General features: G+C 35.7%; 3 protein-coding genes across 3 annotated transcripts; 2 read left to right on the forward strand and 1 right to left on the reverse strand.

The window, feature by feature from the left end:
* Positions 1 to 772: 772 nt before the first annotated feature.
* Positions 773 to 6,483, forward strand: LOC104211059 (beta-glucuronosyltransferase GlcAT14A-like). Its single transcript, XM_009760054.2, has 4 exons — positions 773 to 1,694; positions 5,088 to 5,163; positions 5,262 to 5,377; positions 5,726 to 6,483. The coding sequence occupies exons 1-4, from the start codon at positions 1,055 to 1,057 to the stop codon at positions 6,241 to 6,243; spliced, it is 1,350 nt and encodes a 449-aa protein (XP_009758356.1). The 5' UTR covers positions 773 to 1,054; the 3' UTR covers positions 6,244 to 6,483.
* Positions 6,484 to 12,525: 6,042 nt separating this feature from the next.
* On the reverse strand, positions 12,526 to 15,602 carry LOC104211060 (formiminotransferase cyclodeaminase-like protein). The gene is made up of 3 exons (XM_009760055.2): positions 15,408 to 15,602; positions 13,359 to 13,770; positions 12,526 to 13,130 (listed from the first exon to the last, which is right to left on the reverse strand). The coding sequence occupies exons 1-3, from the start codon at positions 15,429 to 15,431 to the stop codon at positions 12,616 to 12,618; spliced, it is 951 nt and encodes a 316-aa protein (XP_009758357.1). The 5' UTR covers positions 15,432 to 15,602; the 3' UTR covers positions 12,526 to 12,615.
* Positions 15,603 to 18,908: 3,306 nt separating this feature from the next.
* On the forward strand, positions 18,909 to 20,436 carry LOC138872996 (uncharacterized). The gene is made up of 5 exons (XM_070151421.1): positions 18,909 to 19,175; positions 19,256 to 19,559; positions 19,652 to 19,822; positions 19,943 to 20,061; positions 20,155 to 20,436. Exons 1-5 carry the CDS (start codon positions 18,909 to 18,911, stop codon positions 20,434 to 20,436), a joined length of 1,143 nt encoding a protein of 380 aa, XP_070007522.1.
* The last annotated feature ends 6 nt before the right edge of the window (positions 20,437 to 20,442 follow it).

Genomic DNA, 20,442 nt, shown 5'->3' on the forward strand with positions numbered 1-20,442 from the left:
AAATTGTACGAGACACAAAATAAAACTTCTCTATTAACTATGTCTTCCTTGTTCTTAACTCCAAATTACCAGTCTTTTCAATAATACCAAACTAATCAAGTGTATAATTATAGTACTATAATATTAGGTCATTACCTACAACTTAAGCAAGTCTGTACGGTCACCTCTCCCTCTCTGCCCTCAACCCCAGCTCAGCTCTCTCTAATCTTGTAACATCAAATTCTTCCTCTTATTGCGTATTGTAAGAATATTTCCCCCCTTTCGAAAGTTCTGATTAATTGAGCTATTTTCAGAAAGAGGGGTTCTTTAAACTTTAGCTGCCATTATTTCAACCCAATTCTTTTTTCTGCAAATTCTTGGACTTTTCTATTAAAAGATCAGTTTTTGAATCAAACCCATTTGGTTTTGAGTTTCTTTTATTGGTTAGATCACCACCTATTTGATTTATGTTCTGTTCAGGTTCTTGGAACCCTCTTTATTTGGAGATAGACACAAAGTTAATTTATTGAACTAACTTGTCTCAAATGGTTATTAGATCTAAGGTTTAGGAGAAATAGGGTGAGTTGGGAAATCTATTTATTGCTTGTTGGATATCTGATTTTTAGGTTTGAATTTATTTTCATACGTTTTTTTTACCCTTTTTTCTCTACTCCACAGTCTAGTCGTACATTGTTGTTTCTCTTTTTTTGTTTTGTCCTTTTATTTTTAACATTCCTTTTATTGGTTGGTTGGTTGGTTTTACTTGTAATGGTCATTGTGAATGAGTTTGCTTGGATAGTAAAACTTAAAACCAAGAATTTTACTTTTTAGTCGGTGGAGATTTGGAAGCTTTTGAGCTTCAGTGCTTTCTATATAATTTGACCTCCATTTCTACTAATTACCCTCATATCATCTTTTTCACTTTGATGCTAAAGTTCCATCCTTTTCTTCTTTACTTCTTCTATTTTGAGAAGATCAAAGGGAAAAGCTTAAGTCTTTAGAAACTTTTTGCTTGCAACTCATGAAATTTGGCTTCTTTTTTCCTTGAAATATTTGATAGAAGCAATTGTTGAGCATGAGGAAATATGCCAATTCTTATTCAGGAAGAGTATTTAATGATAAAAATTTGAATTCTCACTCGGGAAGGGTATTTGGCGACAGACATTGGAAAATACCATTCTTTGTGAGCTTGTTTGTGTCTATTACTCTGTTCACAACAACTATTTTCGGGTTGTATCCATCATCATATGGAAGAGATCAAATGCAATTGGATATGGTTTCTTCTTTTGCTAGGCCAGCAGAATCGGATGGATATTTTGTGGAATCCGATTTCCAGTCATTTCAATCAAATGGCTTTGCAAAAAGTGAACCACCTAGATTTGCTTATCTCATATCAGGCACAAAGGGTGACAGTCACAGAATGATGAGGACTTTGCAAGCGGTTTATCACCCAAGGAATCAGTATGTTCTACATATGGATCTTGAGGCTCCACCTCGAGAAAGATTGAACTTAACAATGTCGGTGAAGAATGATCCCATATTCCGCAAAGTAGAGAACGTTCGAGTAATGGCTCAGTCAAATTTAGTGACGTATAAGGGCCCTACGATGATTGCTTGTACCCTTCAAGCTATATCCATTCTGCTCAAGGAAAGTTCAAAGTGGGACTGGTTTATCAATCTCAGTGCTTCAGATTATCCGCTAGTGACTCAAGATGGTAAGTGTGCTTACTTCCTATGCTATAGGCCGTCGATCATATATTTCTATGTATTCTTTTATTAGCTTCTTTCTTACTTGGTTATTTGAAGGTTCCTTAGCAACATATTTCCTCCTATAGACTGGTAACATCCAAAGATATAGCCTCACAACACCATTTTGAACTTTCATCTTCACCTTTACTAGAACATTTGGCAATTACCTATTTATATAGTTTTGCCTGATGTGATTGATAGAGAGTCATTAGTGCCCTAGCATATTAGGTAAATTCGTTGCTAATTTGCATGATCATGAGACTTCATTGTTTATTTATATATTAGAGTGCATCTAGGACGTTGTGTATACAATGATTTAGCATGACATATTTGGCCGAATTATTGTTACAGTGTCGAGACACTGAACTGTAGTTAGGGTTACATGTTTTTCACCAGCTTACAAAAGAAGTGCCTATTCGCTAGGGGGTCTTCAAGTAAACTTTTCATCTATTGCTTAACGCTCTCTTTTGGAGAGTGTCTAAGAACGAGTAGAAGAAAAAATTGAATGAATGAGCTTAGCTCGATAAGTTCTATTTTTGATAAATAGTTCATTGGGTTCTATTATTCCTAGTGCAAAATCACAGCTGGTGTGCCTACCTTCTGGCAGACATTTTAAGGAACTTGTTCTGTAGTGCTTCATAGGATTGCCCGTAAGAGTTAATTTGTATTGATGAAGTGGAGATTAAATTAATAAATGGAATATAGTTGATTCGTTTGACAAGTTGGATAATTATTTGGTGCTTGATCCACTTAATTGGACTAATCAAAAAAATTATTCTTCATTAAATGACAAAATTTATGACATTCCAAATGTCAAGATGCATTACAATCTTATACTATAGGCATGGCATCAATACTCTTCTCAAATATTTCAACAACCACTTTTTTTATTTTGGGGATCAAGTAAGGAATGTGTTCAATAATACCGCTAGCGTAACAACACATTTCGGCTTTCTTCTCTCATATTCTGCTTTAGTCAAGCATGTTTCTTAATATAGAATGGAGTTACTAATAAACTACAATCAAGAACAAAATGATGAACATGTAATGTGGTTAGAGGTTTGCAAACTCATGGCCACAAGGATGCCATTGGTTCTACTTTGAAACAAAAATGGAACTAAAAATCCATTTACATATAGGTCAAGCTCCATTTTAATTTGGTTAAAAAGCATGCCGTTTCACTATATGTTTACCTTTGCCAGTCTAAGCCCAAGACTTATTATATGGAAATCCATGGTGATACATGGGACTTATATGTTGTTATTGTCTATGACACTCAGTATAGCTGGTGAGTATCAACCTTGCATGATAGGGTCGGTTTGGTTGTCAATTGCATATCATTTTTAAAAACTGTTTGGTATGGAAATTAGTTATAATTGTGTCGTGTAGGACAATTGTGAGGGTCTTACTCTTGTTTAACCAAATAAATCATATGATGGCTTCATCTCAAAGGAGGGGTTTTGGGGCTTTAAATCCTTGGATGTTGTGGCTCAAAGTTTGAAAAATAACTGAAGCTGAGGTTTGATGATGGTGATAGGAGCACTAAACAGAAAAATATGGAAGGAGGGGGCTATTCTTGGTGCTTTCAGTTGTACTGTATAGAATTCTTATTCTTGATTGATTTAGAACTAGTTAAGATTTAAGAAAATTTCGGGTTCTCAAGGAAATTGATTGAGATATCAATAATAGACAGAATTGGGCTGGAGTTACATAGTTGGAGGTCATAAAATAAGTAAAGAGACAAATTCAAGGAATCACTTCAACATTTCCAGAAGCATCACCCATAATATTAGAATTTCATTGTAAAGGTTCTTTTTAAATAAAAAGAATCTCTTTGCCATATAAATGGTAAAAAGTACTCACATTTCTGATGGGAAAACGCAATTTGAGGAGCAACATATCTACCAAATGAACTTTTGAGGCTCGACATAGAACTGTTGTCGAGAAAGGCGCTTATTCCTCTATACAAGCACCTTTTTGCGGATGAATTTAGTTTAGTTATACCCAAAAAAGTTGATAGCAATCAATATTTTTCTTCTCCTATTTCTCATTTACTCTGATTCAATTTCTCTCTTATGTCAGTTTTTAGTGAACACACACACAACGAATTGTCTCTATTCCAGCAAATGCAAATCTTCCTCGACTTACCACTCAGCCAATCAAACTTGACTAGATATTCCTGCTATTCCAACATCTAAAACTAAGTAAATCTACCACTTAAGATCCTTTGGTATCAATGTCTTGGTCGCTGTGTCCTTTTCCTGTCCTCTTCCCTTCCTTGCAAGAACATAGAAAAATCCTGTTCAAGTTATGGCATAAGGCTCACTATAAAAACGAATCATGGTACAATCTTATGACCATAACAATTTTGCCCTTTAGTTTAGTGGAGAAAATGATAGATGCTGGCAAGTGTAAGGAAAAATCTATTGTTTTGTAACATCTTTAGAAAAATAATAGGGAAAGACTTCTTCGAATAATAGTGAGATAGGCCAAGGAAGAAAAAAGTATTATGAAAATATGAGGAAAGACGAATGAATATCACACTTCATCTAGCAGGGAATAAGTGAACATATTCTTTTTGGTTCTAGAAACATGTAAGAAAATGCTGCATTCAGAAGTTTGGTAGGTTGACTGTCAAGGACGGGAAAGTTTCTGCTCTAAACTCTCATATTATTTAGCATGAAGTGAGATTATTTCCATCTTCACATTTAGTTTTAAAGATGGTTAAATATCAAATGTTATGGAGATAATGCGGAAGCAAAGAACATGCTTTAAAAGTTTTGAGAAGTTTAGCCACCAAAGATGGGACATGTGGCCTAAATAGTATTGTTGTGCTAAGTTGCTCGGATTCGGGTGCGGGCATCCGATACGGGCACGGATCCGAGTGTCGGATTCGGCAAAATCTAAAATTTAAGATTCGGGGGTGCGGACATTGTAACTTTCTACGAGAAAATTAAAGAGATTGCTGGAAGTGATACATTTGCATGCAAGCATTGCAAATGGTTGTTTCGTTATACTGTGATCCAATTTTCAGTCTTAAGTATGTCTTTTGGAATGACCTTTTCTTGGATTTTGGAATGAACTTACTCTATCCAATACACTTACCCATGTGAATAGACTTATGTATTTGCGTAACATGTGATTCAGACTTATGTGGAAAAAGCTTTTGATTAGGAGGTACTTTATCAAGAAATGCATATGAAAGAAATCAAGAATTTCATTGTTTGGTTTGTTTCGTAATAAATCTTTTTGAAAATGTTAGGTTCTGGAACATTGTGTTAATTTCTGAACTTTTCGCTCCTTCAATCACTCATCCCTTTCATGCAAAATGAAATTCATTTGGCTATTAAATGTTGCAGATTTGCTCCATGTTTTCTCTAATTTGTCCAGAAACCTGAATTTCATTGAAAATATGCTGCTTCATGGGTGGAAACTGTAAGTGAGTTAAATTTTCAATTTAAAGTGCCCAGGCATGATATGTTTTCTGTATATAAAATACTTGCAATGTTAATCTGGGTTCTGTTGTGTTGCAGGAACCAGAGGGCTAAACCTATTATTATTGATCCTGGTCTTTATTTGTCTAAGAAATCTGACATTGCCACTACTTCTCAACGGCGATCACTACCTACAGCTTTTACATTGTTTACAGGTAATTTTATTTAATAGCCAGAAATGAACCCAACTAATGTCACATGGATTATGTTCTTTACCTGTTATGTTCAGTTTGCGTGTTTTACTATAGTTTTGAAATATGAGAACCTAATAACTAGAAACTCTTAAACCAAATTTTAAGTTTTCTCTTATATTTTCATGACCTGCTCTACTTGTGATGATATATTCTGTATTATTAAGAGAACTTGAGTTCTTGCCATGGGATATTTCTTCAAACCCAAGTTTATATTTTTCTCCCTTTTTTGAAATTATTGAAGCAGGATGCATTTTGCAACTTCTATTCACCCCATGCTTATATCTCTGAAATCTTCTTTTTGGTGGTTAGGCTCAGCGTGGGTGATACTGACACGCTCTTTTGTGGAGTACTGCATATGGGGATGGGATAACTTCCCGAGAACTCTGCTCATGTACTATACAAATTTTGTTTCTTCACCAGAAGGCTATTTTCATACGGTAATTTGCAACTCCGAAGAGTTTCGTAGCACTGCAATAGGCCATGATTTGCATTACATTGCTTGGGATACCCCTCCCAAGCAGCATCCTATTTCACTGGCAGTGAAGGACTTCAACAAAATGGTTAATAGCAGTGCACCATTTGCTCGAAAATTTCGCAAGGATGATGCTGTCTTAGACAAGATTGACAAAGAGTTGCTTGGCCGTACAAATCGTTTTGCACCAGGAGCATGGTGTAATGGAAGCTCAGGTGACGGAGCCGATCCCTGCTCTATGGTAGGAGATGACTCGGTGTTTAGGCCTGGTCCTGGTGCTAATAGGTTAAATGAGCTTATGAACAAACTGCTATCTGAAGAATTTCGTAGTAAACAATGCTCAACTAAGAGTTAAGATTGCTAACGTTGTTTTCACCTTGTTCATGATGTTCTCTATATAACTAATCAAAGAAAATGACCAGTGACTGGCCATTGTTGGCTGCAAATGGTTAGAGACCATTTAAGATGTAGTGTTACCTCACAGGTGAAAGTTCAGTTGACCCAAGTGTACATGGTTGTATGGATAGATCACAGTTTCAAATGTAAAATTTTGCTCTTTCCTTTTTTCAGTAATGATCTTTCAAGTTAGTGCTAACCCCTGGTATCAGTCACACATCTATTTACAATTGGAATAACTTTCCGAATGTAATTCTGGGCATGCAAAACGAATTTCAACCCGAAGATCCATGTTCGAGTCGTAGTTCAGTGAGTCTATGTGCTCTAGCTTTGGTGGGTGGATTTCATTATCAAGTATTGTTAAAGCCTTAATGAAAAATGTCCAGAGGGGCTATGTCCATTTCCGAATTAGAACTAAGAATGTACATTATCTATTTGACAATGCTTAGTTCTGATTATATAGCACTGATTTTCATGTTTTTATGCTGTCTCTATCAACTATAAGACAAGAGAGGAGTCCTCTCTATGCTTAAAAAGTCCCTTTTTGGCACATTGTACAAGAGCGACTTCTCTCATTCCTCATCTTTTCTTGGAGCCAAAGGTCCGTATTTACATAGACGGTAGGGGTCCTGCCTATTGTCTCCAGTGTTGGGTCCAGCTGTTTATTCAAAAATAGCCGGTGGTCATTCAAAAATAGCCACAGTTTCAAAAGTAATTGAAATTTAACCTATTTTCATGTAAATATAAATCTGAACAAAAACATTGTTCAAAATCCGAAAAATACTCCAGCATAATATACTGGAGTTCCAGCATAAGTGTACTGGAACTCCAGTATATTATAATGGAGTTCCAGCATAAATGTACTGGAACTCCAGGATATTATAATGGAGTTCCAGCATAAGTATACCGGAACTCCAGCATAATATACTGGAGTTCTAGTGTAATATACCGGTCCAGTATAATATGCTGGAAGTTCATATACAGATGCTCTAATCTCCAGTATATTATGCTGGACCGTGTTGCGGAAGCCAAATGTATAGAGTGTGAATAAGTCACAACTACTATACCAAAAATTATGACAGCCACCAAATAATAAATAAGACAATAAAGCAATAATAAAGGGAACACCAGAATTTACGAGGTTCGGCTAATTTTGCCTACTCCTCGGACACAACCAATATTTTATTCCACTCCAAAAATACAAGTGAAATAATACTAAAGAGAGAAGATACAAATGCCTTAAACAGATGAGAAGGCAAATGAGAGGTGTGTTTCAATCCTAAACATTAGGCCTTCTTTTATAGGGGAAAAATCCCCCCAAACTTAACTCCCAACCAATGTGGGACTTTGGCATTTTGCCAAACTTCAACAAATCTCCACCTTGGCAAAATTCCACATTTTCAATTCTCTCTCAATAACAAATTTTGGTTGTGTCTTCATCTTCAATCTTCAGTGTTCAACAATGTTGATCAAATCCAAACAATGTTGAAACTTGACCGCAGTCACCACCTTTGTCAGCATATCAGCAGGATTCTCTGTAGTATGAATTTTCTTCACCGTGACTCCACCTTCTTCTATGATTTCTCGTACGAAATGATACCGAACATCAATGTGCTTCGTCCTTGCATGATAAACTTGGTTCTTCGCTAATTGAATAGCACTTTGACTATCACAAAAAATTGTGATACCTTTTTGTTCAACACCAAGCTCCTTTAGCAATCCTTGAAGCCAAATTGCCTCTTTCACAGCATCTGTAATAGCCATGTACTCTGCCTCTGTTGTAGACAAAGCAATTGTTGACTGCAAAGTAGACTTCCAACTAACTGGTGCCTTTGCAAAAGTAAACACATAACCAGTAGTTGATCTTCGTTTGTCCATATCACCCGCAAAATCTGAGTCACAATATCCAACTACAGACTGATTGTCTTCCTGCTCAAAAACTAACCCGACATCTACAGTATTATGAATATACCGTAGAATCCACTTCACAGCTTGCCAATGCTCCTTCCCTGGATTGTGCATATATCTGCTAATAACTCCAACAGCTTGTGAAATGTCAGGCCTTGTGCAAACCATTGCATACATCAAGCTACCAACAGCATTTGCGTATGGTACCTTTGACATATACTCTCGTTCAGCTTCATCCATTGGCGACATAGTAGTACTTAGCTTAAAATGGGAAGCAAGTGGAGTACTAACTGGCTTAGTCTTGTCATCTATGCCAAAACGTTGAAGTACTCTCTTCAAATATTCCTTTTGAGATAAACAGAGTTTCTTTGAACGTCTATCTCTAATTATCTCCATGCCAAGAATTTTCTTTGCCTCACCCAAATCCTTCATCTCGAACTCCTTCTTCAGTTGAATCTTCAACTTATCAATTTCTTCCGAATTCTTGGAAGCTATCAACATATCATCAACATATAGGAGAAGATATACAAAGGAACCATCTTTAAGCTTGTGCAAATACACACAATGATCGTATTTGCTTCTCTTGTACCCTTGCCGCAACATAAACTCGTCAAATCGCTTGTACCATTGTCTAGAAGATTGTTTCAATCCGTACAACGATTTTTCAAGTTTGCACACCATATTTTCTTTTCCAGCAACTTTGAATCCTTCTGGCTGAGTCATGTAGATTTCCTCCTCCAAGTTTCCATGTAAAAACGCAGTTTTTACATCCATCTGAACTAGTTCCAAATCCAATTGTGCTACCAAAGCCAACATAATTCTAATGGAGGAATGTTTTACAACTGGAGAAAACACTTCATTGTAATCAATTCCCTCCTTTTGAGCATATCCTTTGGCCACCAATCTTGCTTTGTAGCGAACATCTACTTGGTTAGGAAATCCTTCTTTCTTTGCAAATACCCATTTGCACCCAATTGCTTTCTTTCCCTTCGGGAGATTGGCCAATCTCCATGTATGATTCTGATGAAGGGACTGTATTTCATCATTCATGGAAATCCTCCACTTATCTTCTTCTGAACTTTGGACAGCGTCTTTATAAGTAGTAGGAACATCATCAGCTACAATTGAGGTTGCACAAGCAACCGTCTCTATGAGACGAACAGGTTTCGTTATTGTTCTTTTTGGCCTGCTGGTTGCTATTGATTCAAGTTGTTGTTGAGATTCCTGAGTTGGAATCTCCTCTACTGGCTCTCCTTCCAGAGGGTAATCTTCATTTGTTTCCTCCTCTGCTTCTTGTGTAGGAAAAATAAATTTTCCCTCAAACTCCACCTGCTTAGAAGCACCTTCATTTTGTTTGGTATCTTCTGTTACCTTATTTACCATAGCAAATTCATCAAAGGTAACATCTCTGCTGAATATTACTTTCTTTGTCATAGGACACCATAAGCGATATCCTTTGACTCCAGAAGTAATTCCCATAAAAATAGCCTTCTTTGCCCTTGGATCCAATTTTGACTCCGTCACATGATAATATGCAGTTGAGCCAAACACGTGCAAAGAGTTATAATCTACAGCAGGTTTTCCGTACCATTTTTCAAATGGTGTTTTGCCATCAATAGCAGCAGATGGTAGACGATTAATGAGGTGGCATGCATATGTAATTGCCTCAGCCCAAAATTCTTTGCCCAAGCCAGCATTGGACAACATACACCGTACCTTCTCCAGCAAGGTCCGGTTCATACGTTCTGCCACTCCATTCTGTTGTGGTGTATGTCTAACAGTGAAGTGTCGGACGATGCCATCATTTTCACAGACCTTATTGAAATGATCATTTTTGTATTCACCTCCATTGTCTGTGCGAATACACTTGATCCTCCTGCCTGTTTGATTCTCCACCATCGTCTTCCATTTGAGAAAAATTCCCAACACTTCATCTTTGTTTTTCATTGTATACACCCACACTCTTCGAGAAAAATCATCAACAAAGGTTACAAAATAGTGCTTCCCACCCAATGAAGGTGTTTTGGAAGGACCCCAAACATCAGAGTGTACATAATCCAAAATGCCTTTAGTATTATGGATCGCTGTACCAAATTTAACCCTTGTCTGTTTCCCTTTGACACAATGCTCACAAAACTCCAAGTTGCAAGCCTTTACTCCTTTTAACAATCCTTGATCTGATAGAGTTTTCAAGGATTTTCCTCCAGCATGTCCCAAGCGCATGTGCCATAGCTTGGTTGCTTCTGCCTCTTTGTCGTCACTGGATGTCACTGTCGCTGTCCCAATAACTGTACTGCCACGATAGCGATACATATTATTATTCTTCCGATTAGCCTTCATTACCACTAGTGCACCGGAGCATACTCTCATCACTCCATTTTCTGCAATGATTTTGAACCCTTTTGATTCTAGGGCTCCCACAGAGATGAGATTCTTCTTCAAATCCGGTACATATCGAACATCTATCAATGTTCTGATCATTCCATCATGGTTCCTTAATCGTATTGAACCAATGCCATATGAGGTAAGAGGGTTGTTATCCGCTGTGTGGACGACTCCATATTCTCCTTCTTGAAATTCCACGAACCAGTCCCTGTTGGGACACATATGATAGCTACAAGCCGAGTCCATCAACCATATGTCTGAAGATGTTGATGACTCTGTTGTAACTAATGAGAAGTCTGAATCATCACAATCAGCTACATTTGAATCCATAATGGCCTTTCCATTGTTATGTTTGGCCTTATTCTTCAACTTCGGACAGTCTTTCTTCCAGTGCCCTTTTTCTCGACAAAAGGCACATTCATCTTTGCTGGGTCTGGATCTTGACTTGGATCTTCCCTTCTTTGTCCTCGTTTGATTTTGAGGACGACCCCTCACAAATAGTGCTTCTCCTTCTCCGCCCTTCTGTTTTTCTCGCTTTCTTTGTTCATAGCTGTACAAAGCCGAACAAACTTCTCTGAGAGAAACTTCGTCATTTCCATGGAGTAGAGTAGTTTCAAGGTGCTCGTACTCATCAGGAAGTGACGCCAACAACATCAAGGCCAAGTCACCATCATCATAAGTTGTATCCATATTTTGCAAATCTGTAACCAACTTATTGAAACTGGTGATATGTTCATTCATCGTGGTACCAGGAACATAGGTGAAGTGAAACAGTCTCTTCTTCATGTACAATTTATTTTGACTGTTTTTCTTCAAAAATTTATCCTCCAGTGCTTTCCATAATTTACTTGCAGAAGTTTCCTTTGTGTATGGATATTTCTGCTCTCTAGCAAGGTAGGATCGAATGGTACCGCAAGCAACACGGTTGATAATTCTCCAATCTTCTTCTCCAATAACATCTGGTTTCTTTTCTTCAATGGCCAGATCTAGCCCTTGTTGAAAAAGGACATCTAGAACCTCGCCTTGCCACATCCCAAAATGTCCGGACCCGTCAAATATTTCGACCGCAAATTTCGCATTTGACACAATTCTTGTCATAAGCGAAGATGCCAATGATGACGTATTGTTGACACTTGATGTAGATTCTTCTTGTTTATTGTCTCCCATCTTTGACACAAATATTATTTAATAGCTGACGACACAAATCAAGATTATTTCCTTTCTGGTGTGGAAGATCAGACTAAGCTGCAACCACAGAGCATACTCAGACAGAACCTTGACTCAGTTACCAAGATAAATCTTTTCTGATGTGGAAGATCAGACTATGCTGCAACCACAGAGCATACTTAGACAGTACCTTGGCTCTGATACCAATTGTTGCGGAAGCCAAATGTATAGAGTGTGAATAAGTCACAACTACTATACCAAAAATTATGACAGCCACCAAATAATAAATAAGACAATAAAGCAATAATAAAGGGAACACCAGAATTTACGAGGTTCGGCTAATTTTGCCTACTCCTCGGACACAACCAATATTTTATTCCACTCCAAAAATACAAGTGAAATAATACTAAAGAGAGAAGATACAAATGCCTTAAACAGATGAGAAGGCAAATGAGAGGTGTGTTTCAATCCTAAACATTAGGCCTTCTTTTATAGGGGAAAAATCCCCCCAAACTTAACTCCCAACCAATGTGGGACTTTGGCATTTTGCCAAACTTCAACAGACCGGTCCCTGTTGCAGCAAAATAGTGGCTATTTTTCAATGACTTTGCAAACGCTGGCTATTTTTGAATGACCAGTCCGAAAACTGGCTAGCCCGTGCTATTTTTACAAAAATTAACCATTAGAAAGTGACGACTATTCTATTTTGCAGTATTATTACACTCAGCAAGTAATGATATGCCAAGATGCAGTTTCAGATCCATTCAGATAGCATCTGGAATGAAAGGAAAAAATGGGTGAGTTGATTTCCATTATTGACAGAAGCTTAAAGCAAGAGTGAGTAAGTTTATTCACAGCTTACACAGATAAATCAGTCCGAATTAGAAATTAATTTCATATATCTTTCAATGATCATTTCAGGAGACAAATCAGTAAAATACCCCTTCTCTGTATCCAAGCCTTCTTGAGATGCCAGTGTCTCAACATGGTTCTGGACGCGATCAGCTCCAATTTGGTTTGGTTCCAGCAGAATGCAAGCTATCTCAGTTGAGTCCTCACCGTGAAACAGGCCTAAAGTTTGCACGGTGGGTAGGCCTCCACCTCGAGCACTTACCCTCTGAGCAATCCGTCTAGCAGCTGAGAGATCAGTCGACATAATTGGAATGTTGTACATGGCTACCCATTGATGAGCTCCAATCATCACGACCCCTCTAGCTCGAGACACTACTTCTGGTCCTTCATCAGGTTTAACCGGAACCTGCTCTGGTTGAGCCCATCCTGCCCATTGGATGCCCCTGAAGTTAGGCCGGTAATAGCCTAGCTCCCTCCTGATTGTGTCCAAAGCTTTCCCCATTGGGTGAGCAGCAGCATATAAATAAACAGGTACTATATTCAGAGGTGAATCAAGAATTTAAAGTCAGTGGTCAAGAATGAGTGTGATCTTATTATTATACATTTAATGTTCCTTCATATATACACATAGTTTCAGTCTAAAGCGACAGGTTAAGCAGAACCTACAGAACCTACCCCAGATTTGCCTCTGACTGTATTCGTTTGCATTTTCGAGTCAGTATAGCATATCATTTGAAGGAAAAAAAAAAGGTCATTACTAACCTTGAAACCGGTTTCCAATATCAGCTGCAACCTTTTTAGCAAGCCAAGCAGCTTCATCCAATGAAGCTCGCGCCAGTGGATGAATGAGAATGTCATCCACGACACCAAGGCGAGGATGAGCACCCGAGTGCTGCTCAAGATTTATGGCGTCATAGGCTGCAGCAACCATTGCCACGACAGTTTGATGCAAGGGGCTGTAAATAGGGCAGCCTGTGCTGTCATGAATAACATATGATACAAGAGTGTAGTTCACACGATTGTAATCGCGATCCTGAAATTTGTTAATAATGACTGTTTCTGGATCAAGTTTCGCAGCACGCTCAATGGGTTCAAGAGCTTCTTTGTTGCGTGATTCGGATATGTAGAGCTTGCAGCACAGCAGCATTGAATGAATTACATTTTTCTTCTTGTCCTAGCAAATAATGACACTACTATAAATTCAAGGATGATATGGTGCTTCCAGGAAAATGTTTGAAACTCAGAATTTATTTTTGTATTTTGGAACTATATGTCATGCCATTATGCACAATAATGGCAAAATGAGAAGTTTTAAATTTCAAATTTGTTACTTATAATACTTTTCGTGTAATTTCTAAATATCTAAAGTTTAAACTTAAAAGATTAATCTGTATAACTTAGAATGTTACGGCTTAAACTATTTTGTCTAGTAAGCTAATTTGTTGGGAGAACACAACAATCTTTTCCGAGGAAATTACATGAAATGATCTTGGAAATAGGTGCCCTTGAACTTTTGTCCCATGTTTGTCAATAGGCAAATCTTCAAGGTCAAAAGTTAAAATTAAACTTGAAGTTTTGAGCGGGGTCAAAAGTTCAAGACCACTAAGGCTGTCAATTTGGCCCAAGCCCAAATGACCTGTCAACCCGCCTAAGGTTAGGATTGTTATTGACCTGCCCATTTATTGAACTCAACCTATGTTGACCCTACCCATTTAAAGCTGGATTGATTTTTAGCCCAAATTGATTTATGAATAACTTTGACAAAATATCTTAGAAATAAATTTATCTTTTTGTTTCAATTCATAAGAAAACGACATATATTAACTAAAGATTGATAAGAGTTGGGCGGGTTGGGTTATAACCTAAATTTTAGCTCATCTTAACCCAAGTAACTTTTGGACGGATCATTTAACCCGCCCAATTATTGATTCAATCTATTTTAACCCGCCCAAAATTGACCTAACCCGTCCATTTACCCATTTGACACCCCTAAAGACCACGCACTTCCAAGGCCATTCTTGTAGACCACCAATTTTTTTCACAAAAGCAATGGGGCCAAGCCCGTTTTTGTGGATCATTCACTCAGCCCAATTGGAAGCCCAAATGTTAAAGGTTCAGACAAACAAGAATCACGTGTCTGACCAAGATAGTACTAGAAAGGAGGACACGTGTTGGGTGGTCGGTGTCACTTCACTGTTGCAATATCTATTTCTTCTCCACCCTTTTTTCCACTCTTTTAAATTTGTATGCATAAGTAGAAAAAAGAAAACAAAAACTTTGTAAAATTTGACCTTGTGTAAATAGCCAAAGAAATCTTATCTTTTAGTAAAAAAAAAATAGAGTGTGCCATGGGAAATGAGTCGGAATGGTTTGAAAAAAAATAAAAAATAAAAGAATGAAAGAGATAGAGAGATTTTTTTTAAGAAAATAGAAAGATTACTGTACAAATTAAGGAAAAATAGAAAACAAGAACACAGATGCCCCACCAACAAAAAAATGCAGCACTCCCTCTCTATAATGGATGTTCCTAACAATTCATGTCATAACTCATAGTCCCAAGTGATTCATAAATCATAAAACACTAAGAAAGAAAATTCAAAAGTTGAAAGACATTAGCCAGCTGATTTAGACCAAGTGAAAGAACAAAAGTACCATGAAAAATTAGAAATTTTTACACCTACAACATAAAAATTCAGAGTGTCCAAAGGTTACCAAAGGTTCACAAAATGTGCATAGTTTCAATGGAGAGAAAAGAACTAGAGGGGGGAAAAGGTAGAGGAAAAAGGCCAAAAAGGAGAGAAGAGTCCTTACCTTGGACACTGAATTGGAATCCATCTTTTTTAGGCGTGACTTCTGGCTTTAAGTTGAGCTTTTCTTCTATCTTTGTATTTTGTTGATAAATAGTTTCTTGAAGATGATGAATGGAAAGGAGGAAGAAGGTGTTATATAGTATAGGAGGTTTTTGCTTGTAGCTATTGGTTTGATTGACTCAGCAATGATGCTGACACATTACAAATCAAATGTCCACAATCCTAATGGAGAAGGGCATTTCGGTGCTTTAAGTATCAGTAAAAGGGTATTTCGGTGTATAAAATATTTCGCGTTCACGCAGGGTCTGATGAAGGGCCGTACTCAAAGGGTATGATGTAGGCAACTTACCCTGATACAAGTATGGTGGCTGATTCCACGGCTCGAACCCGTTACCTATAAATCACACTGAGACAACTTCACCGTTGCTCCGAGGCATACCGCAATACCAAATTTTCCTAAAATAATCCATAAGCCTAATCCAAAAGCCAAACAACAGACGAAAGAAACCCGCTTTGACAAATTAAAAAAAAATCGACACATGACACATGCTATGTTCAATATTGCTTACTTAGATATCAGCAAGTATTTTTTAGCCTCACATGAAACTGACTGTTTTGATTTCTATTATTATTTAAACATTCTTCTCATATCTTCTTCATTATTATTCGATCATTTAACAAAAAAGAAATACTCTTTGCTGGATTAGAACGATTTTGTCAATCCCCTCTCTCATTTAAAAAAAAAATCTTTTTGACATTTGGCAAAGTTTAATTGCTTCTCAAAATAAAATCAGAGTTATAACACAGTCTACTATTGAACTGCCGCGTTTGCCGAAATTCTGCAATCAGCTGCCGGTACCTTTAATAATGTTGTTATATACTATATAATCAATATAAATATCTATATCTATATTCTATATTATATTAAAAGGAGAGTAGTATGCATTGTGATTAAGCCAAGTGGCAAGCTAAAATGAAGTCACTTGGCAATTTTAGGACAACATTAATAATTAGAAATTATATATATAAACATAATTAATTGAGGTAGTTTAATGAATCTTATACATAATCTAAATAGATTTAGACAATATATATATATATATATATTTAAATTTATATGTATATTTGTATCAATATCTATATCTATATCTATATTTATATCTATATATTGATCCACTCATAGATTTTCTTCTATGTTAGCTAGAAATATGGAGGTGAAAAATTAATTAAAAACTATAAAGAAAAAAAATATATATAAAGACATAAATTGAGATAACCTATGACAATTTATACTTTGGAGTAAGTTAAAATATAAAATAAAACTAAAAATTACTTAAGATATTAAAGATTTATTGAGTTTAAAAACTAAATAAATTCAAGCAGCAAAATAAGATCTTACATAAAGTATACAAATTAATTATAAGGTAAGAGAAAAATTAAATAATCAACAAAAGATATTTTAATAACAAGAAAAATAAATTCATATTAATATTGATAAATCGTGCAAACGAATATTTTATACGTAAATATTACTACAACATTTAGATATAATATGTTCAAACAATTAAGAAAATATTTTTCTATGATTAATATTTGAATTGAGTTTAGTTAGTTTAAGTTTGAAAGCATACCATAATTTTTTGAAAATACGGTCCAATTAAGAAAATATAATGATAAAAATTATTTGAATTTGATATTAGAAAGTATTTTAATTTTTATCTATATTATATTAGAATGAATGTGGTAAAAATAGATATTAAATTCAAACAAGCTAATAAAATTTCACATGACAATGTAATAATATTAGGTATTTAATAATATAAAATCAATAATAAAGAATAACTAGAAAAAAAAACTAAGATTTTTTACCACAGGAAAAAGTATAAAAATTATTTAAATTTGAGATGAGAAAGTTTTTTATATTATGATAAGAAAAGTTATAATATAAGTCCACATAACTCAAGTATAATATTAAAATATAAAACTAAAAATATTGAACAATAAAAATAAATTAGAGATAATGTAAGGACATTTATAAATCATAAGTTTACAAAATAATATAAAGTAAATATACAATACTTAAAAATATTATTAAATTTTAAATAATTTAAACTTTTCGAGTAATATTTTTGAAACAAAATAAATATTTATTTTATAATTAAAAAATTATATATTTATCTTATATTATTAAAGAAAAGTAGTTAAGAATGATATTATATAAAGTTATGAGTTAATGAAAAGTCACATAAAACATAATAAGACTATATATTAGATTAAAAATATAGGAAAATTATGTTAACTTATTAGAAATTTACTATTAGAAATGAAAAGAAAAGACTATTTGAATTTAAGATTAGAAAGTTCTTAAAACTACGATGTGAATGCTCAAATTATGAATAATACCACGAAATTGAAGTCTTATTTATGAAAATAAAATAATAATAATAAAAAATAAAATTTTAAATTATAAAATAAATTTCTAATATAGGTAATTTTACAAAAATTAAATTTGTATCTTCAAACTAAAAAAGAAAAAAATTATGTAAAGAAGTAAAATGATAGTGAAAACATTACTACAACATTTAGATATAATATGTTCAAACAATTAAAAATATTTTTCTGTGATTAATATCTGAATTGAGTGCACTTAGTTTGACTTTGAATGCATAGCATAATTACAATAATCTACTAGTATAATCTGTTAAATAATTATAAGGTATATAATCTCTCTCTTTTTCGGTGCAAGTTAACGTGGTTAGCTAACCTGCGCTTGGAAGCCATGGGAGGGAGGGGAAGACCTAAGCGGAATCAACAGAAGAATGCCACGGATGAGCAGCGTTCTTCAGCAACTAGGAATGCAGTGATGGAGTTGTTCGTATCTCCAAAAGGGATACGAATCGAAGAACCAGAGGAAAGACCTAAATCGAGAAACATGCAAGCAGAGGAAAATAAAGAAGAAGGAGATCTAGCTAGAAGCAAAGGGAAAATGAAGGAAGAAATGAGTACTCCAACTCCAATGGCGATTACTGCTAGAGGATACGGGACGAGAAGACAAGAGCAAGGGACAAAGAAGAACACGAATGGAACAATACCATGCAATTATGGTACTGTAGAGAAAACTAAAGATGGTGAAAAACAGAATGAAAATAGGACCAAAACATGGGCAAACGTGGTGGTTGGGAACAAATTGGCTATGAAGGGCATGAATCTACAATTTATTGTCCCAATTGTGCAGAATGGTGAGAAAATGGTGAAGTTAGAGGTCGAAGATGTAGAACAGGAGACCGAGAAATGGAAAAGTGCCATTGTGATATACGTGATAGGAGAATCTTCCACTATTGGAGCTATGGACAGATTTGTGAATTCAATGGGTAAGTACTCAATGAAACCTCAGATCTAATATCACAATGAAGATTATTTCATTATACGATTCAACAGTATTGAGGAAAGGGACCAAGTATTGTACTCAGGGCCACATACAATCAATAATCGACCAATTATCATGAAGGTATGGACGGAGGATTTCAATTTACATGATGAAGTCTTAAAGAAAATTCCATTATGGGTTAAGTTACCCAACTTACCCATTAACTGGTGGAGTATGACTGCATTAAGCAAAATAGAAAGTGCCTTAGGTAATCCTATTTATGCTGATGAATGCACGATTGGAGCAATTAGGATCTCATTTGCTCGATTATTAGTAGAAACGAACATCACTAAACCCCTTCCAAGGCAGGTGAAACTACAGGATCCTAAAGGGAAGGAAATGGTACATGAGGTGGAGTATGATTGGGAACCAAAATACTGTAGTAAGTGCTTGAAAATAGGACATGACTGTGCTGAAAATAGGAAGCCAATGCAACAGCTATGCAGCAGAAGAAGGCTAACAAGGGTAGAATGATATGGGTCAGAACTGATAAAGAAGGAGGAAATGAGAATAAGGAAAATGATCAGACGAAAGAAAGTTCAGTCAATCAAAAGACTGAACCAGAACAAGGAAAAAATGAAATGCAAAATAAGGAAGCAGGTTGGATCACAGTGGCAGGCAAATCAACAGCAAGAGTAACCAAAGCTAAGCAATATGAGGGCCAAAGTGTTGATGAAAACAATGGATTCCAGAGCTTGATGATTGACCAAAGGAATGAAGAAGCAGGTACTAGTCAGAGTAGTAGCCAAGGAGTTCTGGGGTATTATCATCATCCTTATTTCATTCCAGTATGAGTGTTATAACTTGGAATGTTAAAGGGCTGAATAAAATGTACAAGCAGAAAGAAGTAAAAGAGTTTGTAAGAATAAATAATAAAGTTGTTATTGCATTAGTTGAACACAGGGTCAAAGATCTGAAAGCCAATGAAATTATAAAAAAGATAGCACCAAGTTGGGAATGGGTGTCTAATGCTAGAACAAAGCAGAAAGGCAGAATATGGGTAATGTGGGATCCTAGAATTTACATATTTGAACCTAGTGAAGTAGATGAGTAGATTATACATGGGCAGATTAGAGTGAAGTGAAAATCAGTTAACTTTAATTTTACAGCAATATATGGACTTCATACCATCAAAGACAGGAAAGCTATGTGGGAGAAGTTGAGACAGATTAATAGCAACCATCAAGGACCTTGGCTTGCAATGGGGGACTACAATGCTGTGCTACATGTAACAGATAGATAGGGTGGAACAGAAGTACAGGACATAGAAATGAAAGATTTTAAGGAGTATATGATGGATATAGGTATGAATGAATTGCAGTATGTGGGAAGGGAATATACATGGATTAATAATCATACATACAGTAGGATAAACATGGGGCTGGTGAATACAGATTGGATGATGATTATGCCTAGTTTGAAAATACAGGTGCTAGAGCCATTAATATCTGACCATTCACCTCTAAAGTTGATGATCACACAGATGCATACAAAGAAAAGCAGGCCTTTCAGATTTCTAAATTGTATTGCAGACCATCCTCTCTTTATTCAGCAAGTTGAAATGGCCTGGAGGAGGGAAGGGAAGCTGGAAAGATGCAAATAGTCTGGC

The sequence above is a fragment of the Nicotiana sylvestris genome, chromosome 7 (genome assembly GCF_000393655.2).
Source record: "Nicotiana sylvestris chromosome 7, ASM39365v2, whole genome shotgun sequence".
NCBI classification, from domain to species: domain Eukaryota; kingdom Viridiplantae; phylum Streptophyta; class Magnoliopsida; order Solanales; family Solanaceae; genus Nicotiana; species Nicotiana sylvestris.